At 35.8% G+C, this 27916-nt stretch overlaps 1 protein-coding gene across 5 annotated transcripts; it reads right to left on the reverse strand.

The window, feature by feature from the left end:
• On the reverse strand, window positions 1-27296 carry LOC145684232 (uncharacterized). 5 transcript variants are annotated; one of them, XM_081756324.1, is made up of 4 exons: window positions 27030-27296; window positions 18944-19172; window positions 14096-14614; window positions 1-1762 (listed from the first exon to the last, which is right to left on the reverse strand). In XM_081756324.1, exons 3-4 carry the CDS (start codon window positions 14494-14496, stop codon window positions 793-795), a joined length of 1371 nt encoding a protein of 456 aa, XP_081612450.1. In that variant the 5' UTR covers window positions 14497-14614; window positions 18944-19172; window positions 27030-27296; the 3' UTR covers window positions 1-792. The 5 variants fall into 5 exon arrangements, 4 of the variants coding, with proteins under 4 accessions (XP_081612450.1, XP_081612451.1, XP_081612453.1 ...); XM_081756325.1 differs by having other exon boundaries at window positions 27138-27294; XM_081756327.1 differs by having other exon boundaries at window positions 1620-2754; window positions 27030-27295.
• Window positions 27297-27916: the final 620 nt, after the last annotated feature.

Raw genomic sequence — 27916 nt, forward strand, 5'->3', positions numbered from 1 at the left:
CGACGGCACCTCAGTGACTGTTAGTGAACAAAACGTGCTTCTACAGTTTCTTTAGCTACTATAGTCCAGGCGATACATTAACGTACAAAGAAGGTAGGCGAAGATGCTGCGTAAGATATTCCAGGATAGCTATTGGATTTCCTTTATGACATGCATGTACGAGATGCATTTGAGTGATATCCGCTCACATACCTATTTAGGCTCCGCAGTTAATGTTCAAAGACGCTTCTTTGTTCCGGTCATAGGACGATTATAATGTTCAATTTCGTATTCATCGTATTACATATTTACAGTAACAATTGTGAAAGTTCTCAAGTTATCATTATTTTCAGAAAATCGCTAAGAAATATATATCTTCTTTCTTGTCCCAGAATTAGATCAAAGTCATAATTCGTAACTTTTGACTCTCGTCGGTTTTACAGGATAAATCTTTTAGACTGAATTCTCACAATATTTTCATATGATTCTGGTAGAAGAAAAATCATGAACTCTTTATATTTGAAAATAATGCTAATAATGAATATAAAATAATGATGTACACATAGCTGTATTTAAAACGTATAAATACTTCATATCTCGTATAAGTGTTTTAAAAGTAAGAAGTTTTGTCACAGAACTATATTCTATCCACCAATTCATTTACGAAATTACTTTCACTTTTAAATATTAATCACTATTCACGCTTGAGCATTAATCAACATTAAATACAAAATTACCTTATAATATATGAAGTGCGACATCTGTATATTTATTGCGAAGTGTATTTCAAAAATGTTAACAAGCATGTAATTTCTAAATTTTATGTGTTAATGTATGTCTTTTCAAAGCCGACTTAACAGTAAAAGTCTTGCCACATGTATGGCATGCATGTGGCTTTTCACCTGTATGTGATAGCTTATGTATTTTCAACGTAGAATTCTGAACGAATGACTTGCCACACTCTTCACAAGCATATAATCTTTTACGTGTATGAGACAACGTATGTCGGTTCAAAGCAGATTTAGCATTGAAATTCTTGCCACAATATTGGCATACATAGGGCCTTTCCCCAGTATGTGTTCGGTTATGAGCATTTAATGCATACTTATCGCTAAATGTTTTGGTGCATTCTTGGCATGCGTATGGTCTATCACCAGTATGGTTTAGCTTGTGTTTTTCTAGTGAAGATTTCTGAGTATACGTTTTATTACATTGGAGGCAAGCATATAGCTTCTCATCTGTGTGCGTCAGCATATGCCGTCTTAATGTCATTTTATGAGTGAAAGCTCTGTTACAATTATTGCACGCATACGGCTTTTCACCCGTATGAGTTTGCATGTGTAATCTCAATTTGGAAATTACAGTGAATGCCTTTCCACATACTTGACAAGCATGTGGTCTATTTCCAGTGTGAATAAATGTGTGTACTTTTAGAGTAGACTTACTACTGAACGTGTCACCGCATTCTGTGCAGAGATATGGTTTTACACCTCTATGTCTTAATGTATGAAGTTTTAATGCAGATTTACAACTGAAAGCCTTTCCACACTCAACACATTCAAATGGATTTGAACCTGTATGCATTAGTTCGTGTAATTTCATTTTGAAGTTGCGAGTAAAGGATTTACCACATTCTCTACATTTATATGGCTTCTCACCTGTGTGAGACAGTAAGTGTCTTCTCAATGAAGATTGATATTTAAAAGTTTGGCCACAATATTCACAAATATGTGCGGTACCACCTGAATGGATCACCATCGATTCTTTCAAGGTAAGTTGCGTCCTGAAAATTTGTTATCAATCGGTGTAATACAATTCACAATTATAGTTAACAAATGTATTTAAGTTCTAGCTGGAGATGTATATCCTGTAAAGTTGTGGGCAGTGCATAGAATCCAAAACTGATCCATAAATTTGAACTGTAAATTGCATATTTTGCTCTAAGTTTACAGGTAAATACGTTACACGGAGTAGATCATACTTCCGGCTAGAGATGAGCTGATGCGCAAAGAGCTTTATAGAAATTCTTCTTCTCCAAACAAACATATAAGTAATGGAACTGGTGAATTGAGGTGAATGAAATCGTTCAAACGCGAGTAACGTAGAAATATTAATTTCCAAGGAACACGAAAATATACTCAAATTTTCCAGCTTGAAAAGGTACGACTTAGTCGAAAACGAATATGGACACTTTCTTTTCAACTGGTTGAGGGAAATGCTGATTTGTTTCATAGATCATTTTTTCAAACTGAGCAAAATTATGTTAGATTAGAATACCTTTTAAAGTATACATAAGTATTTTTGTGTATCTACCTTAGGATATGAACAGAAACTAAAAAATGGCGGTCACAGAAAGAGGCAGCTAAATACGATCAGTAAACTGTTTTGTTTTCGAGTATCATCTTTGCAATTGAAGGTCAGTAAGCCATTAAGAAAATTATCGAGAAGAATCAAACAAAATTCGATGTAAGAAATTATCGCTGCTTAAGGAAATTTTGGGCGGAATATTTTGAATGAGTTTTGGATTTGTTGACTGAAATAATAGCTTTTAGTGGTTGACAAACATCCCTTCTTGTGTAGTTAATATTCGTAAATTGAAGAACAATGATATCAACATACTCTCAGCCGGGATATCAACGCATACGTTAGGACTTGTGCAGTGAAATTTACCAGAATACGATTTATACATGAACTGGTAGAATTCTCTAGAACTTTTGAAGAGGCTAGTGACTACATCTATGAGCTGACAATAGGTAGGCACATAATTGAGGATTCCTGCGAAAATCAAGGATATTTCTTTACATGAGATATTAACAATGATTGTATATTTACAGAAAAGGGCCTTGTACTTGTATGGATTTAAGTGAAGTATTATCATAATGAATTTATAACTTTGGTTGCATTTCTATTTAGAAAGAAAACTACAAGAAAGAGATAAAATAGAGAATTTAAAATTTGCAACGTACAAGAAAGATCGATGAATACACATTTACAGAAAATATGTTACCAAACACAGCTAGTCTTAAGATTCTTTTCCTCAATAGAAATCATAGGAAACACTGATTTTACAGGAACCTATGATGTTTAGAATCCTTTAAGATATAAATACCTAAATAGGTAGGGTTTCATAAATATTAGTGTAGAATCTTCGTGTGCCCTCAGTGTTTATTTTCTCTTGGTCAAAATAATAACACCTAAGTCAAGCATCGAATGAATAAGGTTGATAAATTGTTGTAAGTATATACAAACTTGCCTTGTTGTTTTGATGAAATCTCTTTTCACCACCAAAGCGTAAATGGATCTAAATATTACGTGGAATTAGTTTTCATACCCCCAACAGAAATAAAATTTGAGTCTCTCACACCGGGGATGAGAATGTTATCCATCTAGCAACGAAAGTATCACGACTACGATGGAAATGCAGGGATTTTAGAAGATGGTTTTCGTTTCTAATACATGATTGGAGATACGCAATAAACAAAAATGAAATGAAATGAAATTTTTGAGTTTTACGTCCCACGGTTATGCCGGTTAGGCTAAAGGAGACGGTGATGATGAGAGATGAATGAAATGGTGGAATGAAGAAAGTGGGAGGAAACGGGAGAACCCCGAGAAAACCCACGCACACGATGTTTGTCCACCATAAAGTTCACTTGGCGGGAGCAGGGTTTGAACCTGAGACCCCTAGCACAAGAGGTGAACGCTCTACCACTGAGCCACCGCGGCCCTACACAATAAACAAATTCGGGAATGATATTTGCCTTCCACACTACACTAAATATTAGTTTATAAAATTGTGTGTATGAAAATGTGTCATATACTTTTCCTTCAACATCTCACATGAAATTAAGAGATTTGACTATCTATTTAGCTACCAACATTATTAAGCTTTATTTATTTATACAATAATAGTCTATGTTTATTTCGTACTTAGGAAGTGACAGATTACAAACTATTTCAAATTGAAGTCTTAGAAATGAATAAATCACTGCCATCGTTGCTTCTGTGTGAAGGCAAGACAAGTAAATAATCGATTGTTGGAGGCAGTTTACACATTCCTTCAGCGCGATTATCTCTAAACCCTTCATCACCGAGAACGTCTGTAATGGTATCGGCAGAGAGTATTGTCGATATGAATGGAGAAATGTGGTTTTCGCTAAGACTTTCTGTCTTGCATACAATAACAGACGTGCGGATGTTCATAGCTGAGTAGATGGACAGTATACTCTAGTGTTTGTTGTTCCTCGCCATGGAGGACCGACGTATGGTGTTCGGTATGAAGGGTAATAGGCTACATATCCCAATCACTTCAGTTTTTCCTTCTTTGAAATATGATTAGTGAAATATTTCTGATGTGACGCGTGATCTGACCTTAGCTTGATATTTTGCGAGACTCCGTCTTATAGGAGGATAAGACTTGTAGTCATGGCAAGAGCAACTAAATTTGCTCTACTCAATATACGCCCTTATTTTGGCTTCGTACATCCTCCGACGAAAGCCTTACCTAGCACTTGCATCAAAGGATGGGGAGGTTGCTGACATGCAGTCAGGCTTCTGAAGCGACTATTATTCAACTATATGGAAATGGGAAACCATCCCCACACGTACGACGTATTACAAGGATTCGTCATCTATACGAATGGCTATCTGCCTGAACTGCTACATGTGGACTATCTTGAATATTTCTTGACTGAAGCGAGCTGATGACTGTATGACAGCATAAAGGTCAATGCTTTCTTGATTTTGGCTGGGATACCTTGGACACTTCCTTAATTTTGGGATGCGCAGATAGGACCTTTTCCATTAAATTTTGGAAATTGCCAAATTCAAGTATGCTATGGTAGCATAGAACAAGGGTTTGTACGTCTGTAAGTTTATGTGAACCATCTCGTTTCTTTCATGGGTAAAATATGCCAAAAATGTAAATTGCGAGGTTTTTGACCTATTTTATCCCCTCTGATGAGGTCTAGTTACATTATATATGGGTGTGTACAAGGGTCCATTCCCGGCGCATATGCGTGCGTGTACACGGGTGCATTGATGCTGCCCTGTTAAGATTTGGGAGGATTACCTAGGACTACCCTAAATTTGGGAATTGTGAAGAAAAAACAGTAATTGGTAAATGTTCTTTAGAAACGTACAGTATGGATCATTGTAAATTAATTTGAAAATTCTTGCACTCACTGGAAGAACTTACTGCTGTAGCAAAAAAGAACCGTTTTTAAAAGAATCGGAGCAGTTTAGATAGAAACTGGCAGTACTGTATATTAAGTTTTCAATCAACTACGTGCTTGCTGAATTGGACTGAAAACTAAACGCTGAGAGTTTTAAAATTGCTCAAACCATTAACAATGTTTTGAACTCATATGATAACAGCTCATTCTTGTCTCGTTTACTAAGTATGACAAGTCAGTGTAACAATTAACCAATCATATTTCAGTACTACGCCTTTTTCACACTAATCAGAATTTAGCCGAGTAAATGTGATGTCATAATGATAAAAAATCAGAGTAACCTCCCAAAATCAGATTCAAATATACAGTGATCTCTGGATACTAACTGATCCTTTAAAACTATCATGTCCATATCCTATTATCAAGCCCAATAATAGTCAAAATTAATCATTGGCCCCCAAATTAAGTAAGACTTCCAAAATTTGGGCCGGACCCTGGTTCCAATAATTTTTCCTGATTTGGCGAGATATAAATCAGGGCCTACTACTAGCTTTGTAAGGGTGCTGTAAGTAAAAATGTCTTACCTCAACTAAGGATTGCAAGGCCATGATTGATGCAATGTATTGAAATTTGGCTGTCGTGCTAGAAATCTAATGGTGGTTAGGAATATGTGGTATAGCATAACCTGAATAGATTTCTAATCTGTTAAGGGTCCTTCTAAAGTGGTGACACTGGATTTCGAAAATGTATATACATCCATTTAACAAAGTCATACAAGGTGTCCCAAAAGTCACCGAACCCGATGTTTAAGACCGTATAACTAAAAAACTAAATGGAATAAGGAACGCTCTTTGCAACAGAAAGCCCTATATATTGAGAAGCTTTTCAGACACAAATATGTTTCTTGCCATGCATGATTTAATAATAAACATTAAAAGTGTAGCCAGTCGGAATTTTTTTTTTGCAAATCGATTATACGGATCACAGAAGCCATACCCGTAAACTTTTTCAACATTTCTCAATACTACCGAATAATCTCGTTATCCATATATTGAATTTGACAGAAAAAGTACGTTGATGAAGTCTTACAAACATTGCACACGTGTATTTTTGAGCTATTCACAAAATTCATGTTTTTACGATGATATAAACCATGCTGGCAACACTGCTGTTGTCTAGTGTCATTGCAGACGGGTTTGGCCTCTAGCTAGCACACTAAGGCACTTTTAATGAAAAAGGAGAAAGTTGATTTTTTAAGGATATAAGGATTAAGTACATACACCTTGCAACTTTGAAATCGACAAATGACTACAAATTACATGAAATGTTCAAGGTAAGTGTTCAAAATGTCCACCATTTTTTTGGATACATAAATTTGTACGTTTTATGATATTTTCGGGCACCTTTCTGTTGGTTACTGCACAGTTATTCTTAATTTCCTGTGTAATGTTTTTTTTAGATCCTTCAAGGTCCTGGGTTTATTTTGGGTACTTTCCCTTTTAAGTAATCCCACAGGAGATAGTCAGCAGACGTCACATCTGGAGAGCGACTGGATCATAAATCTTTGGAAATCAGACGATCGTAAAAAAAAATTCGCGCAGCATACGAAGTGAATCGTTGGATGTGTGGCAAATTGCTCTCCATCTTGTTGCAGCCAAGCGTCATGTTCATCTTCCAATAGAGCAACGAACTGCATTTGAGATCTGCGTACACAGCAGTGTCCACTGCTGTCTCAAAGAAGAACGGTCCGACAATACGACACCTCGATATTGCGCACTACATCCCGATTTTTTTGGAGTCCAAGGGTTGTTCATATAACCGATGTGGGTTTTCTGTTGCCCAGAATCTCGAATTATGGCTGTTTACATAGTCATCTAATTGAAACCACGCTTCGTCGGTAAAAAAAAAAAAACAAAAAAAACACGATATTAAGAACATTGACACCACTTCTGATTAATGATTGGAACCAACGATAGTAACGCAAACTCCATCTCTTTAAATTCATAAACAACATGAAATCTATATTAATAAAATTTCAACTTCCGTACAGCCCTATTGACACCACTTCTGATTAATGATTGGAACCAACGATAATAACGCAAACTCCACCTCTTTAAATTCATAAACAACATGAAATCTATATTAATAAAATTTCAACTTCCGTACAGCCCTGTGAGCAGCTGACTTGCGTAAATCACATCCTGAGGCGAGCTTTCTGACTTTTTTGGTGATACCACAATTCTTTTCCAACACGCTGCATAACGTCAGCCACCAAAACAGAGGGGCGTCCTGAACGTAACCTGTCTGCTACTGATCCAGTTTCGCGAAACCTTTGAACCAGGGAAAAATGATTGACTTCTGTGGCAAAGGAGACTTTCGGAATTTTACACTAAACGCTTCTCTTATCCAGAATATGACACTGTTCGGAAGTATTATTCCACAATATATACTCTTTCCTGCGTAGAGAATTTTATTTTGAAAAACAAAGCACTTCAGCACAAGTGGACAACATCACCTATCGAACAGCAAACAGCTAACTGGATTGCAAGTATTCTAGGCATATTAACAAATGAAAAAAATAATCGCTACATTTCAGGGTTGCAAGGTGTATGTACGTTATCTTTAAAAAAATCAACTTTCTCCTTTTTCATTAAAAGTGCCTTAGTGTGCTAGCTAGAGGTCAAACCCATGTCAGTGACACTTGAAAGCAGCACTGTTGCCAGCGTGGTTCATATTATTGTAAAAAAACATGGATTTTGTGAATAGCTCAATAGTACACGTGTGCAATGTTTGTAAGACTTCAGTAACGTACTTTTTCTGTCAAATTCAAAATATGGGCATCCAGATTGTTCGGTAGTATTGAGAAATGTTGGAAAAATTTATGGCTTGGCTTCTGTGATTAGGTATAATCGATTTGCAAAAATATTTTCGACTCTGGCAACATTTTAAATGTTTATTATTAAATCATGCATGGCAAGAAACATGTTTGTGTCTGAACATTTTCTCAATATATGGGGCTTTCTGTTGCAAAGAGCGTTTTTTCTCATTTCATTTAGTTTTTCAGTTATACGATCTTAAACATCGGGGTCGCTGATTTTGGGACACCCTGTATATTTAACTCTCAAGACGTAAGACATTGATTAGATATCATTTGAGTTTCACACAAGTTTTTATTAGGGGTTTAAAACATGATTGAGTAGTAATTGCTATTTATGTACACAGCATAATGAAGAGATGAAATCCAAATTTCTAGGACACATCTTTTTCTCAAAAACAGAGTTGTCGATCATTTCCAATTCACCAGTATATATATAAATAGAATCCCTATGCGCTTGGATCCTCTTTCAATCTGTAATATTATATGCAAGTCAAATTTTAAATGGAATGTGATTTATACATGATACTCTCTATCTTATGTCCTCTGCAAACTGCTAACACCAAAGATTTAAGAAGTCATGAGCGATTTGTTATGGGTGATATTAATGAACATATAGCAAACCCTTCAAGCAATGATTAATTGGTAAAGAAATTCGGTGTTCCGCGCAATAGGTGTATACTTATTGTTTAATCTATCTACTTGTGGGTAGCAGTGGATGCATAAGTTCTAAGCTACCCAGCGTAGTAAAGCTTGATGTCAACCTAGGGAAGGGAATCTTAGATTTGCTCGTCATCACAAATTCATCTCCAGTAAATATACAACTATACACTGAGTTGCTAATATAAACTTGGATGTTCTTTCAAATTATAACTACCTAAGTGCCTGCACCTTCAGGACAAAGATATAATGACTCAGATAAATGCATATAAATACTTTTTCGAAAGCAACTATCTTATTTTAACCAGTTGTTCAATGCTTTCATGAATTCATTCACATTTTACAGCACACTGGAAACCCTCATTAAATTTCTCCCAAGGAAAGTGAATGGTTATACCCTTGGTTCAATGAAAGTCATGATTACTTTACTGGACTCCGGTGTCGTTCTATTCTTCCATCACATGGTTCACAAAGCCTTTGAGAAGATTGATTATTAGTAGCCATAAAAGTAACCAGATAATGCCAGAATACGGACTTTTATAAAGTTGTTATATAGTACGGTGAAAATATGGGGTGGCAAAATCAGCACCCGTGAATGATAATAAGTGCAAAGCTCCCAATGTATAAATTGAAAACGACTTTAGGAGCATTTCTAATTCTTCTTTTTCTTTTTTAAATATACATAGAAAATTTGACCAGTAGTATTCTATTTGAGATGGCTTAGAGTAAGACGTCTTACAGAATCTAAATTTATTATTACCATATATTTGGCCTTGTTGCTACGAAAATAGTGTTTTATTTCCTTGTGTGGATTTGATGACTACAAACTATTAAATAAAGTATAATTCACTTCAGTGTCGCTATTAGTCGATGTAGATAACGTGTTAAAAATAATTGCTAATTTCTATGGAGGAATGAGATTGCCTTATAGAATATCCTTTTAAAAGGGTAACTTTCAACGAAAGTACATTGGTAGATATTTAAGTATAATCACTACTACCTAAGGTAACAAACACATGTAATATACTAATACTTGTACACAAGAATTAATACAGTAGGTAAATATTCTTCCTATAGATAGTAGAAATTAAACCGATGTGAATTCCCTCAAAATCTATCACTGTCCCTTCAAAGGTAGAAACGAAATTCTCTTCTTACTTATATGTCAGGAATATACCCTAAAATATTATTATGTAGTTTTGAAAAATCCTACAGATTTATATATAAAGGTCGAAGCGTTTATGTTGAAACGTCCTTATAATTTTTGAAATAACAGATAAAAGACGCCTGAGGATTGTACGATGCAAATATCTACATGGAGACAGTCTCAGACGTACTCCACAACACTACCAGATTAAATTGTTGCAGAGCAATTATAAATTTGTATTTTATCAAATAGCACAGGTTTCAAATTAACACACTAAATGAAAATTTTAAATATCAACTTTTTATTCAGTGTTACAAACCAAGGGCGTTACAGTATCACAAAAGTTGGGAGTTTGGAGGTCTACGATAGAAAGAACAAAATTGAGACGACGATGCAACATACATAAAAAGTGCCTCAATGTGGAATACTATATGAACACGGTATTATTATTCCGAAAGAAAACTAAGAACTTGGAACAGGATTGATCTGTTATAGAACACTAATCTTTGACCTGTGGGGTTCCTGGTTTTGTCCCAGCTTCATCCGAGTGAACTTCGTGGTGGACAAACTTTTGTGCATGGGTTTCCTCTGTGTATTCCTGTTTCCTTCTAGGGTCATCATATTTATCATCGATCTCCTCACCGTTGTCTCCCTTAGGCTCGGTGCATATCAGTGGGACTTGAAAAGGAAAAAGAAAGTATTAATAAAGTTACAAGCAAAATTTTACTTTCCTAGAAATGATTTACTTAGAAAGTGTAACGTAAGTGAAAAATTGAAATGAAATCTTGTTTTACGTCCCACGCTTATGCCGGTCAGGCTAAAGGAGACGGTGATGATGAGAAATGAATGAAATGGTGGAAAGAAAGTGGGAAACGGGACAACCCCGAGAAAACTCACGAGCAAGGTGTTTGTCCACCAAAGTCCACAGCTGGGATCGAACCAGGGACCCCAAGCACCAGAGATCAACGCTCTATTACTGAGCCAACGCGCCCCCATCTAACGTAAGTTTTACATCCAATGACATAAATGGTTTTAGAAAGACCTTATAGATTATAATGCAGTTTAGAAGAATATAATATTTTTGCAGTACTATACTATATTTCAGGAGGAATCCCCTAAGAGAATAAAGGGATGGGGCTCAGGGAATTTAATCTGGGATCGAATTAGTAGTGGAATTATATAAATAAATTTGAAAATCATAATAAATGAGTCATGCTAGTTTCTCAATAGAGAAGATCTAAGATACGCAAGTAAGATAAAGGAAATAATTTTCTGTACTTCACCCATGATGCACATGTAGAACCATTATATAAGCTGGTAAGGTATGAAACACAACCCTGCATAAGTGCCTACAGCGTCACATGTTTCTGGTATCCAAATGACAGGGACTCGAATGCGAGCGTCGATTTCTCTCTCCTTCACGAAAGCATAAAAGCTATGTTCTTCAGAATGCTGATGGGTTTTTGTCAGTATGACACCTCGGTCATAGAAGTAGTATGAGACTATGGTTGGCTGGCTTCACGTCTTTGATAAAGGTGCTTCCTCTAGAATTAACCTCGTGTTGCCTTCTTCATTTGAAAGCATCAAAAATGGCTGTCATGATGCTTGTTCAGTAGGTTTGTTCTGTTCCTTTCGTGTTTCTTCTACGTTGTCCACCTCAACATAAAGTAAGAATTGAAAGATAGTGAAGTGATTTTCATGGCTGAGATTGTCTTCAGGAAACAGAAGGAAAAGGATGATAATTGAGCAATTTGGGTCAAATGGAAAAATAGAAAATATTTGGTGTTTTTACTTAATTACCAATACAAAATGATGATTCAATAAATGAAGACCGCGTGCACAGAGAATTCAAAATAGGTACAATGTCTCGTTATGATCTAATTCTATTGCTATGTCAAATTGCTTGAGATATATGAAAAACATGGTTAGAGATTGCTATACTGCTAAAAATGAAGTATTTGCGGAAACTTTTGTAATGATTGTTGGATTTCTTTGTTTATATAGCATTACACTAATGTTTTTGTAATTACAAGTTTTTCTAGTTGGAATTACAAGAAGTTATCTCAGCTAGAAAAAATAACAAGTGATGAAAATTTTACCAATATATAACACAATCGAAAACGTTATAGATATCAAATTGTTATAAAAGGTATTATGAATGTGGTACTTACCCTAGCAGTTTGTAGAAATAATACCTTTTGAAAAACCAAATTATAGTCTCTAATAACTTTGTCCCTAGTTATTATTCGAAATATGGAATATTGAGTTTTACGTCCCACAGTTATGCCGGTTAGGCTAAAGGAGTATGGAATATTATAATATTCGACAGTAAGTAACTTCGAATATGCAGAGCGTACTTTGTTCCTTTCACACGTACTTTCACTGATACAGATGCTTCACAATCTGATGTTGGCTTAACTATAGCGCCCCAAGTTTCTAACACTGAGTAGTAAACGTGATATTGCTGGTTTTCATATGGTATACCGACTTGAAGTATGTAATAGTTTGATGAAGCGCCAAAAGATATAATTTTATGTTGGGTTGGATATCATGTTATTCGCAGTATTGTACATTATCTCAAACAATGTCTCAATGTCGATATTTAAGCTGTAGAAATTTTCAATACTTTTCACGTATGTATTTAAAAATTACAAGGGCGATTCCAACTAAATGGACTGCTTCGAATGTATGGTGAGATTGTTAGTTCGTATCAGGCCTTTAAGTCAACTCGTACTGCATGTAGTTTTCAAACAGGATTACTGTACAAAACATAAATTAAATTTAGTGGTAATATTTTGAACTTCCAAAAAATGTCTGGAGATGGTTTGTCTCTACTAGAACAGGTCTTTTAAAACAGTAAATGGCAATATTTAATAGAAGTTCAAAATGTACTCAATGAAGTAAAGTTCTCACATCATTTTCCTTAAAATGACTCTTGTAAGCAAATGTGGTTTATCTATAGTGCACGTTACTCTTTTAGGAAGTAGAATGTGATAATTTTTGCTTCGGATTTGTAAGCAAGAAAATAAGAAGTTTTAAGCAATTTCTGAAAAGTGCACTTTTGTGCTTTAAATGGCGTCGAAATAACAAGCAAACGAAACCAAAGTTTATTTAATTACTACGGTTCAAATTTTAGCGCAAATGAAACCACGTTTATTTCATATAGTTCAAATCTCAAGCTAAACGGTTACATTACCTTTACAAGTGAATAGATTTCCGGTCTGTTATAGAAGTTTAAAATTACAACATATGCAATTAAATAATCATGGTTTTAAATACTAGCTGAAATGTCCGATCTGCATACGGGGAGAACAGATTAAGGGGAAATATTAGAAAGACTTCTTTGAAATCTGCTCCTACTTTAGGTAGATGTTTAAATCGAAAGCAAATAAGAAAAACTCAGCTCTATCAATGTAAGTTGAAAAATTCAATTCAACCGATGCAACTTCTTTGTGGAATATATAACCTCCGTTTAATCCTTAGGATAAGCCATTCAATCAAAGTGTAAAAATAGAAATCATGGTTAATACAAATGTCATCAGTTTCAAAAATTCATGAAATGGTTTAACTGTTTACTTCCCTTGCCATTACATGCATATACAATTGAATTAAATATTTCACAAATTGTCCTCTTGCCATTTTAGAGGCTGAGATTTCGAAAACTCTAGACTAGTGTCTAAATATTTTCAATGAGGAGTTAATTTACAAAGTTTCATCTCCATGTCTTGAATGGTGTTTCAGACACTCTATTTTCAGTACAAGTTAAAAACCTGATCTCCTTTAAGGAGACATATATTAAAACGACCAATATTATACGGTCTCTTCCCTATACTTACAAGTATACCAAGTTAACAATGTGAATTTATATAAGGGACATACGAAGCAACAAACACTCAGTTTTATATATATAATACAGACAAAATTAAAGATTCTTAGAATGAGAAGGAATAAAGGAGTAACGTTCTGTGAATTAAGCTCAAATTTTCACTGCATCGTTATTGTTAGCTTTATGGCAAAGAAGTATTTAAAAACATATCGAAACAAGTTCAGTTGGATGCGTATATTTCAGTCTGAGTCAAAAATTGATAATGTTCTCTTTGAATAATCTCGGTTAGGTTTGAAATAAGGAATTTGCATTCTTAAAAGATGGCATACGTAATTTGAGATGTTTCATTTCCAGATTAAATGTGCAATACGAGCGAACTTAAACGTCTGGTACGAATGACGGCCTTATCCTGTTTATACAAAATAAATTGTTACCTTTCGACTTCAGGTTCATTTGTATCTTCTAGTTTTTCTTTTATATCTTCTATTTCTTCTTTTGAGTTACCTAAATATGCTTCGTCTGAGTTCTCAAGACCGTTAGATTCTTCAAATTCATTATCACAAAACGTTAAATACGTTGCTTCCTCTTTCATTTCAGGTTCTGGCTTTACAAAATTAAGTTCGTTTGAAGTAGTTGTAAAAGCCACGCATTCACGTTTCTTTTCGTTTTCATCTGAAGATGGTGGTAACGCAAAATCTTGGGTTCTAGGGAACATAGGATTTTTAACTTCCAATGCATTTTCGTCAAGGAAAGACTCGTCATGTTCAGTTTTAATGAATATTTGGTTATATTCCAACAAAGACACTTCACAATTTGAATTATGCTCTTCTCCCATTATGATTTGATTGTAAATGAAGTGCTTCTAAATACTCAACACGAGTTACCAAATATATATGTGAATAGCTAATTTTATTTTACTCTTCTTTTGTTCAAGAAATTTGTTACTACAGTACCTAAAAACGAAGAAAATAAGTATAAACTTTAATTAAATTATATTATTTGCTTTGTTATAATAAAATATATACAAATAACTGCAAATATCCTGCATTACTCTGACTCATTAATCAACATATAAAACCACCAGACGAAGTGGAAAATAGTTCCTTCAATACTTAAGAAGAAAACTGAACTGTCTTCCCAGCATTGACGCAACATAGGAGTGCACAGACAGCTTTTCTCGGAACCCAAATAATACATACTTACACGACAACTAAACTTATTATAGCAATCTTTAAGGAATAAGGACAACCAGAGAGTGACATAAGCATACAATGTTTTAAAGATACAGTTAAAACAGTTTATAATAGAATACGGTGCTGGTAGCACAAGATGAATTTTGAAATTTACTATTTAAACAAACCTTACAGGGAACATTAGAAACATCAAATTTCGGGCAGGAGAAAGAGAAAACATTTCTAGTTTCTACTCTTAAAGAGAAGCTTTACTTAGGATTCCTTAAAGTCTTGTTCTCATTATCGCCCAGTTTATTCTTGGCCTACGTAAAGATCTGATCCGAGTTCTCCGACTAGGAATCTATTCGTTTCCTAAGCACTACCTATTCAGGTGACATGTCTTGGAACCTTCGTCTCTCTCTCTCTCTAGTCATCCATGACAATAATTCACACCCATAATATAGGACAAAATTTCTCGATTTAGACAAAACAAATATCTTTTGTGGAATAACACACATTTCATGTTATTAACTTGCATTTTATTTCCTTGGTATCTTCTTCCTATTGCTAAAGTATAATGTTAATAATATCTCCAGCTTTAGGTACTTTCTTAAGTTTCTAGTTTATGTACGATAAATACTTCATAACTGGATATCTCTTCCCATCTTCTCAAAGTGGGGTTCTTCTTCGTTTTTCAATTCTATTTAAAATAGATCGTTCTTCTAGGTATTTTCTGCATCTAGGATATGCTAGCGAATCATAAGCATGTCTTTATCCAAGAAAAGGACCTCATACTGGCCAACCTACTTGTTTTGCCATTTTTCCCAATTTCTTACCATTAATGCAAGTAAGGCGGTTTGAAAGTGTAATGGAAGCATAGTCATGACTGCTGGCAAGTACTGTCTGCAAGTTTTATCGAGAACCTGATAAGCGGAGAGTTCCACATCTCGCGATCAAACGAAATGTTTTCAGTTCATTAGTTGAGAAAAACAAAACTCCAACGACTGCTGTGAAAGAACAGACCTGACATATATACAAATTAGCAGAATTTGATTAGATAATTTAGGAAAAACAAAAACTCAGACAGCGTGAATTTAATTTGCTATTAATAATTGTACAACTGATGTGCGTTATGATAACTTGAAAAAACAGAATTTCATAGAAGGTCGATGCGAGAACCACCAACGAACGTGGGTGTGTCTTCTGACAACGTTTCATTTCAACCATGAAAATCCTGTTTCTCTACCTGTTGTTGTGATATTACTTAGTTTTAAAACGGGACATAAAAATATCAGGTTACTTCTAAGAATGACCTAATATTGAATATATCCAGAGTAAACTCTCTTCATTTTTACTAAGCGTAAAATATTTAAGAGCAGAGTATTATGTGCCTTCCAAGGCAGAGTGCATCACAAAAAAAAAAAAAAAAAATATTTTAGAGACAATATTTTATACTAATACATAAGCACTCGTAGATAATAACGTGGATGTCAGTAAGATTGGAAACCTGACTTTGGTCCCGTTTTAAAAACTCATATTGCCATTGAACTTTTATTTTGTGCTTTGGAGAAGGAATTCTTTTCTATTTGTTTTCCGTTTTAAATCATATTCTTTAAATTTCTTCAGTACATCGGACTAGTAATTAAATTCATGTTTTTGTACACCCATGTCCAAAATTATTGTCGCATGTTTATAAATGTTGTAAGAATATAATTTGATAACGAATTGGCCCAGTATTTCTTATAATGTTCGTATGTGTATAGTCGGCAAAGATATGTATGTGGCAAATTTCATGTTAAAAGAGCAGTAAAACAAAAATAAAACTTTCTTGTCCAATTAGCAACATTTTGTTTTACCCATTCTAATTTTCGCATTTATAATTCTTTTCCTATGAAATTTACCACAAATATACATTTCCCGATTATACACATAGTATCAGTATTAAAAGTACCCTGCAAATTCATTGTTAAATTATATTCTTACCAGAAGGCAGTTATAGATATGCGACAATCATTTTGGACAAGAGTATACATTGGTTCCATATCAGCTGGGGGTTCATTTCTTCCGGGCGTGCTTCAATTTACGTGATTTACATGTAGCAGACTTCGGACGGGGCGGTGAAGCCTGAATAAGTAGGGAACATGCCCCAAAGAGATCATTTGGGCTCATTTTTAACTCATTACTTTCTTACAAGAATGCCAAATATGAGTCCTGTACGGAAAGTGGAAGCACGTGCTCCACATCCCCAGTCACATTTGCGTCATGTGCAGACTACTTTTACTATGTTTATACAGAAGCACTTTTTCTCTGAATGCCAACGCATCTCGCTTCGCCAATCTCTCCCGAAGACTTTCTCTGCGATGAGTAGGTGACAGGAGTAATCGAGACTGAGAAATATATCTACTTTTAACAATCGCTTGTTTAATGTTATGCGCTCACACAGGAACAATACAGATGTAATTGCAGTGATATTTACCGTCTTGTCAAAGTAGGCCGAGCGAACCTTCTGTCCAGGACCTAATCGTACATCGCGGATGCACTCAGAAAGCACATCTACTGTGGCTACTTTCGGGTTCTCTTGAGTACACCATCCATCTACCAATGACAAATCACAATCTACATGACCAAGAATTCTGTTCAAGAGGTTGTGTGTCACAGTACTACTGTACGTGTCATTCGAAGTTGTAGAATAAACGAACGCTAGTGTTTTGCGTTTGCGCGTTTTGCGAGAATCTTCAAGATGAAGTAGCATAACACCATTACTAGCATGCATTAGCAGGATATTGAGACACTAAGATCAATGTATCGTGTAAATACACACAATCTGTAATACTGTGAAGATATCGTGTCCAGCACGATGAATGGTGTTATTTAAATAACAGTAAAACAAATTTCGGACAGGCGATATATTGGACTCAAAGTCTGTGAAAACGACAAACATTATTTATTTAAATCATGAACGGTAAAGTTTCATTATAGATCGATGTTAAGATTATAATTTGAATTTCCAATTCTTTTAGTGAATTTTAGGGTTCATTTACATTTTCATCCCTAAAAGAATTTGTATTTTTGTGTTGTCTCTTTTCACTTAGGTATTTTTTAATGAATAAACACACAGATAATTCCTTTGTCCGCATTCCTAAAGATCACTTCATCTGACATTAACGTACAGGCTCTGCATTTCATCAGTCTCCTTTTGATTCACTGAACTAGGAATTCAAGGATCTGTGCCTTGGAACAAAACTACGGAGGAAACGTCATAAGACAGAGTTCACTAAAAACGACGATGCAGATAGGAAGTCTTCGCGATGCTTGATTTTTGCACCTAAACTTTATCCATATTATGAGGCCAACACACATAATTGCGTATTCTTTTATCAACGACAAACATGATTTTGTTATTAGGAAGCATTCTTACTCCAAGTTATTCCACGCCATAAGTTTATCCTAACTTTGTTACTTGCGTGCCAGCTTCTGTTTAAGCCATCCACAGTCCAAACTCTATGTTCCTGAAGATATACGACAGCACTTCGAGAAAAGTATTGCATATTCCAGGCAAGTGCTGTGTAAGCTTTTACCTATCCTAAGTGCATCTTTGCTCTTTTACCCTCTTACGTTGCAATGTGTTTCTAATTGAAAAGTATCCAATTTCATTTGTTAAGCATCCCAAGTTAAGTTCCATGTTCCGTTAAGGGGGTCGAAAACTACACTGGACCTCTTAAGCTAAGCTAACCTAACCTAACCTAATCTAATAGAACCTAATATAACGTATATCATGCAATCAAACGAAAATCAATAGAAAGAAGTGGTGTCAAAGACACTGAACCCCTTAACGGAACATTGACCCAAGTTAAAAACCCATTACCTCTGCTCTAAGGATTTTAGTTTACATAATCCTCGGATGGGCTTCTGAGTTCTAAATTCCCAAATTCTTAATGTTGTTTTTGTTGTGTAGAGGCATAACAACTGACGAGACCACACTGCACAATACAAATTTTGTTTGAGTCGAAATATTGTCTCCTTTCCACTATAGTACTATATTGTATATATCAGTTATCTATACCAATGGTTATCAATAACATGAAAACATCTAAAGTAAATGCCACTTACCTGATTAATATCGCATGGAATAACCTTTAGCCTACACAACAGTACTGATTCATCGTAGAATGTAATTATATAAGAATGTTCTCAGAGACTTGTATCATTCGTCACACTTCATACCATTAACTTCTATTAGTGAAGAAGAAAGATATCTGGTCTGCATCCTGATTCCAGAACTGATCTCAGGTGTTCAATATTATTGAATGTTCAGAATTTGTCAGGGTTTTCGTCCCTCCTAAGGAAAATATAAAGAGTAAAACATTTAACCAAATTACTCTAAATGGGAAGACATATATATCAGATGTCATGTCTCTACTCTGAGAGACCCAAGTTCGATTCGTGGCTGGAGCTTATGTGGTTTGGATTTCATATTAAGCTATAGTTTCACGTCTTCCACAGCCTTACTGCACAAAGAAAGGCTAAACTTAACATCGAATATCTCTACTTTCCAGAGACATAGACATATTAATATAATAATTGTCACCATTTTCAGATTCTCTTGTGGAATTTACAAAAATTGTTCCTTAGTTGTAACCTTATATCACAAATGAGACAGGAATATTGTTTTTTTTTGAATGTGTTGTGTAATGGTCCATAAGCTGCTTAGATAAGAAAATATCAACTCTGACAAGTGACACTGTTTAGTGGCAGTTTTTCTACACAACTTACAATATATTAAAATAAATTACTTATTTTATTTTCACCTTCAACTCACATTTGTGTACGAGGCGCATGTCAAGGCAAGAGCCGATATTTCTTCTTAAGAAAACGAGCAAATGATTGATTTACAAGTACATACCTTGCTATTTTTCGAGGTAGTCACCATGAATCTTCAGACATTTCTGGTACGGTGGCTCAAACTTCCGTATACTTTCTATGTAAACATCTACCGCCTGAGAGTGCAGTCAGTTCAGAACTGATCTCTTGAGCACTTGAGTGTAGTTGAAACGCTTCGGTACAAACCACTTTCCCGGATGTAAGGTGAGTGACTGAATAGGTGGCATCGAAATATTTGAAATGAAATCTTTAAGTTTTACGTCCCACGGTTATGCCGGTTAGGCTAAAGGAGACGGTGATTATGAGAGATGAGTGAAATGAAGAAAGTGGGAGGAAACGGGAGAACCCCGAGAAAACCCACGAGCACGGTGTTTGTCCACCACAAAGTTCACTTGGCGGAGGCTGGGATCGAACCCGGGACCCCAAGCACCAGAGGTGAACGCTCTACCACTGAGCCACCGCGCCCCCTCGAAATATTTGAATTGCCTCTACAGTACGAGCAGGTGTGTGTTGCCAGGCGTTATTGTCATGGATCAAAAATTTCCGACCGTAGCATTGCTCTCCGACGATTTTGGATGGTATGCCGCAGATTAGTCAATATTTGGCAATTCACATCTCCTGTAACTTTCGTCCTGCTTCCAAGGACTCAACAAGAGTCACACTTTTCGTCTCAAAACATTGTATTGACAGCTGCTTCGACTACCTACTGACGTACAATATTCACTATGTGAGAAAAGAAGTTATCTCTATCTTCCCCTAAGTGACCTAAAAATGTCATGCAGCTGTCATTCTTTGCTCTTTCTGAGTGTGTCAGTACATTTTATCAGTCACAACTAGATGCTCTGTTTTTATAGACACTTCTGGAAACTATTATTATTTTTTTTGCCGAGTTCAGTTATAATGAACTGATGATTTCTCGTTAATGTGTTCCGCCAGATCATCCGTCTCAACACTAGGCATTTCGCTACGCTCATCGCCATGTACATTTTAACGGCCTTCCGAAAATCTGCGTCATTGGCTGACATTTCCTAAATTTATTACTGTTGGTCGGTAAGTTGCCCAAAGTCCCAGCTGGATATAAGCTGTTCTTTGGCATTCAGAAATCGTTTGACAGATATCAATTCACATTTGGCGGATTTTGTATTACAACAACCATTCGACACTTTTACTCGCACGTATGCAAGTCTACTTGGATGATTTTGTCTCTGTTGGAAGCACTGAATACTACGGCAGGCTCCTACGAGTGCTCAGCTTCATGAGTAACATTCATAAAAAAATTATCGGCTACTCTTTTGACATGCAGGGGGGCGCGGTGGCTCAGTGGTAGAGCGTTCACCTCTGGTGCTTGGGGTCCCGGGTTCGATCCCAGCCCCCGCCAAGTGAACTTTGTGGTAGACAAACATCGTGCTCGTGGGTTTTCTCGGGGTTCTCCCGTTTCCTCCCACTTTCTTCATTCCACCATTTGACTCATCTCTCATCATCACCGTCTCCTTTAGCCTAACCGGCACAACCGTGGGACGTAAAACTTAAAGATTTCATTTCATTTCTTTTGACATGCACTCGTATCTTCTTTTAAACATGACAGTTCATATTACACGATGTAAGGTTGTAACCTTAAATAATTTGGTAGTGGATTAATTTGACTTAAGCTAGTAACTAGAAATACCCAAGTTACTGACTCTTATAACTGGGTCCATATATGTATATACGTAAAGACGGTCGCCCAACTCTTGCGCCCCTATAAAATACTTCGTTCCTACGCACTGTTGGTTTGTGTTTCATGCACTATAATTTTGTTGCGCATGTCCATACGAAGCATTTGTACCTAGCCCTATCAAAGTAGACCTGCACTTCCTGTATTAATACAACTGCTTCCTGAAGAAACAGTTTCTAGAGCAGAAAGAGTGGATATATGACATAACACTTATCCAAAAACGCAATTAAAAAGACTCACATTGTCTGTCAATTCTAAGTAGCATTTTCGAAGTTATATTTTCTACCAAAGTAAGAAGGTTTCATATTTTAGTTATTTATCAGTGCGAAATTTACAACACTTGACAATCCAAGGTAATATTGCGCAGTAACACATTATAGATTCATATGTATTTTGTGACAGTAAAGTTGTCTATTCTATAATCAACCCTCGTATCTTCAATGTCAATTCTTGGAACTAACGCCTAGCCAGTCGATATTCGCAGAAGAGCGAAACAATGGAACTTTTCTACTCAGAAGGTGCCTCTTTCCTCAAGATATTTCAGCACCTCTCGCCGAATCGTATTTGGGAAGGTATTTGCTCGTTCCCTCACTCACACCTACGCAAAGCTGAATTCCCAAACAATAGCAATGAATCACACATCATAATGTGTATTTTTGCTAATAATTATTAATTATTTACGTTACTATGTGCTTTAGTATCATTAATGTACTCTCAATCAAGTGATAATTAATTAATTAGTCTTACTGTCGAAGCAGTTATATAAAAACTAAATGTTTTATGCGAACTATTTTTTATTCCAATAACGTATCAATGAGCCACCATTATGTCAACGAAGAGAGCAACCAGGACTTGGCGCGGAGAGTGCAACTTAGACAACGGAAGAGGTTAGAGCACTCGACGAACGACTCCAATTTTTAAGATAGTGCTAAATGCAAGCGCCAACAGTTTAAATACAATTTTTTGTGTTAAGCTAATCATTAACGTTTCAACTAAAGATAAGTTAAATGAAAGATTTCAATACGGAAAGACTTCTAAGTTATAATTATCTACTAAACTCACGAAAAACGTAGCGAAAAATTCAGTACTAGTGAAAATGGAACTATCATGTAGGAGGAGTCTCTTGTTGGAAGCTGGAAGAAATAATTTTTTCCAGTGATGGTGAAAAGAAGATAAGTACTGTCTTCAGAATGCTCATGAAATTCTCTAAATTTCCATAACCGCGATATCCGTCATTTCCGTCGACATCGTTCCGTGCGCTTCCGAATCGATTCCTAGGGGCCATAATTTTCGTAACAAAATTTATTCTGTGTGAGGCGCAGAAGTGTGTTTCTAATTGCCTAATATATATATGGGTGATTCCACGAAAAAGGGAAATTTTCACTTGGAAAATTTTTGTTCCGTTGATGGTCGCCTATTTCGAAAAAAATATCAGATGCACTTACTACTACTAAGTACATGTTAATTAGGTGTTCAGCAGAGCTGAATCGTTATTGGTATATTACATAAAAAAATAATAAACTTTTCAGCACCCACGGAGTTGAGATTAGTGAACACGGAGTTGAAAATTGCTGTGGAGTTGAGAAACGTGATATATCTGGGTGATAAGTTTTGGTTTATAAGTGATTAAGATTATAATTGTCTACTATTGTCTACTTCATTTGTTTTCTGAGCTTACGCAAACCGTCTGTCTTCTCTGTGTGATCAAGTCAACACGTCGAAAGTGCAATACTTTTTCAACATTTGGTTAGTGTATTTGTATATTTGGTATATATACAAGGTTTGTCAAAACAATACACACATCGTTTGGAAGCTGATTCCTGACACCAAGGTAAGACGAAAAGTATAGACAACCTGGGTGCACAAATGCTTCCTTTCGGGGTTATAGGCTGCCGAAAAGATGAAAAAACTGAACTGTAAAGGTCCATAGCTCCAAAACTATTAGACCTGCCGTAGTCGGGTCAGGACCTCACTTAGGAACTAGTAAAACAAGCAATCCATCAAAAGAGGAAATAAACCAATATCAATTAATTTACGCACCTGCTTTCCATGCGCAAAAATATTTTTCTTCTTGCTTCTTTAAAAGCTTTTTGTTGGTGCGCATAACACTTATAGATTGAGACGTCAATAGGTTAAAAACAGACACCATCTAGACTTGACTGAAGTTTTATCTCCGGCAACCTGATAGCCCCAAATCTGAACTTCCGCGAAACACTCCTTAAATGGGCTAGGATCCACCAGCCGGCCTTTGAGTGTGAATGACACGTGGTCAGGGTGTCGGCTCCAACGGCCGCTGTGATGGTCTGCGCGATCAGGTTTCAGTACATCTCTACTCAAATGAGTTTTTCAATTGCCTCACTGTGCGAAGTAAACACCATTAATTTCTGAGCTTCCACCGGGAAACAAACTCAGAACCACGCACGAAAGGCGAGCGTACTAGTCACTAGACCATAAACGAGCTTTATTTCTATCAATATGTTGAAAGAAGAAATATTTGGAAGAGCATGTGCATAACAAAACTATAGGATCAACTCCATGAACTTGTCTCAACTCCGTGGATTCCTTAGTTTTCAGATGGACATGGAGTTGAGAAAATTGAATATAATTTATCTTTACCGGTCCACCTTTTAACCAGTACATGTGAGTAATTGTGTATGAATTTTCTACGTTAAGGCGTAGATTTCTCAAGGGAAAGAAGGTATATACCATACAAATACATTCAGTAATAAATACCATGGTGTTGAGTAGCAATTAATATACGCACCTGCTTTCCACACACAAAAATATTTTTCCTATAGATTTTAACACATGCACACAACTTTTTCTGTTCTTCAGTCAAACATGTCTGCCTTGTCTTCTTGTGGGTGTTGCTAATGTGGACGACCATGCTATCTGTTGAGAGCAATGACAATTTTTTCTCATGCATGAAGTTGAGACGAAATAGAGGTGAGAGAAACGAAGCATAGCCAAGCGTTCGAAAATAATCGTTATAAAGGTTTGCTTTCCATAAAACCGAAACATTGAAGTGTTCTCTTCCATTTAACTACCATTAAATGATGTTTGATTTGCGACTTCAGTTGTAATTTATTGATTAAAATCAGTCAACTGTAGTCTGTGACAGCCGACGGTGTTTTTAATAATCGGGTAATAATTAATTTTGTACGTATGTTTCGTGTTATATTTGCAAACTGTTATACATGGCATACCTACTTTGTGACGGTTACTACCAAACAAAATTAAAATGAGGTGATTCTTTCTAGTAGTAGTTTGAAGAAATGCCCATGACAGAAAATTTCCCTTTTTCGTGGAATCACCCATATATATATATGACATATATTCGTCCAGTGTGATCATTTCAAATCGGGCAACAACTACTAAATAGTGTTCTTGTGTGTAGTCTCCTGTTATCTTCTATCGTGGAACAGGACAAGCATTAATATATAGTGCATGCATGATTTATTCTTTTATTAGGCTATAGGTAAATCACATTGAAAGTGGCGCAGTGCAAAAGTACATTTCTCTCTCTCTTTCTGCAACCATCCGGTGTCAGCAATGTCATTTATTTCCCCCACAAGTGTTCTTTTTGAAATTATCGATGAAAGATGTATTATCGATATAGCCGTAATGTTTGACTCGCCAATGATGGTGGGCTTACGATTCAGCCTTCTTGTGGTTATTTATTGCACCCGAACCTGATGACCGTGAGTGTGTATTCCTCCTTATGAAAATTGGAACAATATCTCATCATTACATGACCTTTCCTCATAGGACGTTAGGAACAAACCCAAGATCACGATATGACTTATCTGAACTGGGATAGGGAAGAATTGAACCCGAAACACTCATAATCTATAAAAAAGAAAGAGCGAAATAATAAATATTTAAGGCTAATAGTTGAGTGAAGGATGAAAATCAGACATGAATAATTGTAGTAATTGTAATCGTAATGGAAATGAAGAAAGAATAATTGTGAAACAATATATATTAGAGAAACAGCAAATAATTAATAATAAGACGTTGACAAGAGTAGACGTGCACCTAGAAATGTTGTTGGGGTTCCAAGATCTGGGAGTGTAGGATTCCAATACTACAAGTGACTACGTTTATGTAGTACTGAGTGGGCATTACTCTGTACCCGAAAAGACGATATGCAATTGCAAAATACTTCCACCTGCATTAAAAAAAAAGAGGTAGAACTACATTACTTTTCTTAGAGAAGGAGCACAGATGAATTGTTAGATCAAATCTTCTTGCTACAGCAATGATTTTTCTGTTAAACAAGTATGGTTTTATTGAGAAGGTGTACATATATATGATGAGTTACGAAATTGGGGGGTTCCGGACTCGTACCCCATGTAAGTACGCCCCTGAGTGACAGGTTTATATGGCATCTGGGGTTGCATCAACACAATAGTAGACTTTTTTTTTTTTTTTTTTACAAATTACTAATCCGAAATTGCAGCGCATTCCTACAAACAATACTATCCTTGATATGGTGATCGTATTCTTAACCTGAGCATGACTTTTTTATTTTTTTACGTAATCCCCTTATTATTTGCAGTAACACATTATAATAGTAAAATTATCCAGCATATTTCTAGATATCCTGAATCTACAGCTATGTTAGCTAAAACAAACGAAAAAAGATATTAGTTTCTTCCTCAAAATACTAGGTTTTGATACTGACTAAGTTGTAGTGATTATTGGCCGGAATACAGTATGCATAAAACACGAACCAACTACAAAGACGTATGCTAGTACCTGAATTAGCGCAGGGTGCACAATCGGCAGCGAGGAAGTGCGGACAAGGGAGCAGGCACGTCAGCGGCGGTGCGTATGGATATAAACGAGCATAGTGTTAAAACATTTTATGTTATAAAATGTATATGTTATGTGGAGAATAGTTTTGGGAACGATACTAAATGCCATCTAATAAAGTATCAAAATGTAGTAAATTAGGTTAGATTAAATGTTCCTCTTCATATTTGTAGTTTCAATTTGTTTCTATACTTACTACCAACTGTTCGCCTATTTAGTATAGCATGTTTTTCGCACAATTTCGAAAACAGATACTTCTAATTTTCAAACATGATATAGCCTATGATAATGTTCTCATTTACGCGCCATTTCCACACTGCCTTTCCCATAAATCATAACAAGTTTACTTCTCCGCCAAATAGTCCGTTCCGGCTCCACATATAGTGCCGCTTACATCATCAAAGACAATTAAGAGTAACAAGTATCTTCGTAACTGAACTATTTGCCTGATTTAACATTCACTCCCTCTTCTTTACAAATCAAAATAAATTGTCTAATTCATATGGTAAATTTTCTAAAATTGGTCTGGCGATAAAGTAGTTAACCCTACTTCGCAGACCCACCAGCTTGGCCATGTGTTGATCCGGTTAGGTATCATAGTAGTGCTTATTTTAGTGGGCACCTAGGACAGGTTAGTTTGTTTTTTGCGCTGTAGTTTTCATGACTATAATATAAAGTAAGTTAATTCTAATGTAATTAAATATAATCGAACACCGTACATTTTGGCACTTTTTTTTCGATTTTCAAATTCTTCCGGCGATACAGCATTAATGACAATTTTACCTGTAAATCATCCAAGAGTTGCACGCCAAAAGACCAGGTGCATTCGCCTAATCTACAAGGTACATATTCTTAATAATAATCGAATCAAGTACTATTCATTCGTCCTACCACTTTGCAAAATCGAGCACCCGTATGTTAGTGCAAGTGCTTCCTGATTTCTTGGCCCTATACATCGTACTAACTAAATTTTATGTGCCTTAAATTTATCGTCTTCAAAGATTGCTACAGGATCTCATCCTTATCCACCCCAGTGATGCCAATTCCTTCAGAGCCGTTTTCCCTTCACAAGCTTCAGAATTTCCCTTTTCCGGACAAAATTTCCCTTCATCCAAACCGTTCAAGTAAACGCATTTTCAATCGTTTTCGCTTCCACCCCCTCGCCCCAATCTTATAACCACATACAAGCAGATACCTACCTGACAGCCTTCCTTTGAGCTTGCGCAGAATTTGAACTTGATTTGTTGTTTAGGTATCTAAGGCGTCGCGATAGAGGAGGGGGAAGAATATGGAAAGGTGTAGGGTAGGACCTATGTTTAAGGTGCAATATCTGCATTTGCCTGGTGTGACTGAGGAAAAACCCTATAAATACCTAGGTTAGGACGGACAGCGTAAATAAATCATAAAGAATATAAAATAAATATTATGTAAATTTAATTTTTATCCTAGATATCATGATAGATTTTAATATTAATATAACCTAAAGTACAAAGAAAATATTAAGTATATATTTGGTATGTAGCAGGTACTTACTTAAGAACAGCACTCGCATATTTACTGAAACGAATACGAACAGTTATAAAGAAAACTAGCTGCTACTCTCTTTGACTGTACACGAGGAATGTTCGTAAGCACAATACAGAGTTTATGGATGCGGAATGCTTAAGAAT

Source organism: Thermobia domestica, chromosome 4 (genome assembly GCF_964235325.1).
Source record: "Thermobia domestica chromosome 4, izTheDome1.hap1.1, whole genome shotgun sequence".
Lineage (NCBI taxonomy): Eukaryota > Metazoa > Arthropoda > Insecta > Zygentoma > Lepismatidae > Thermobia > Thermobia domestica.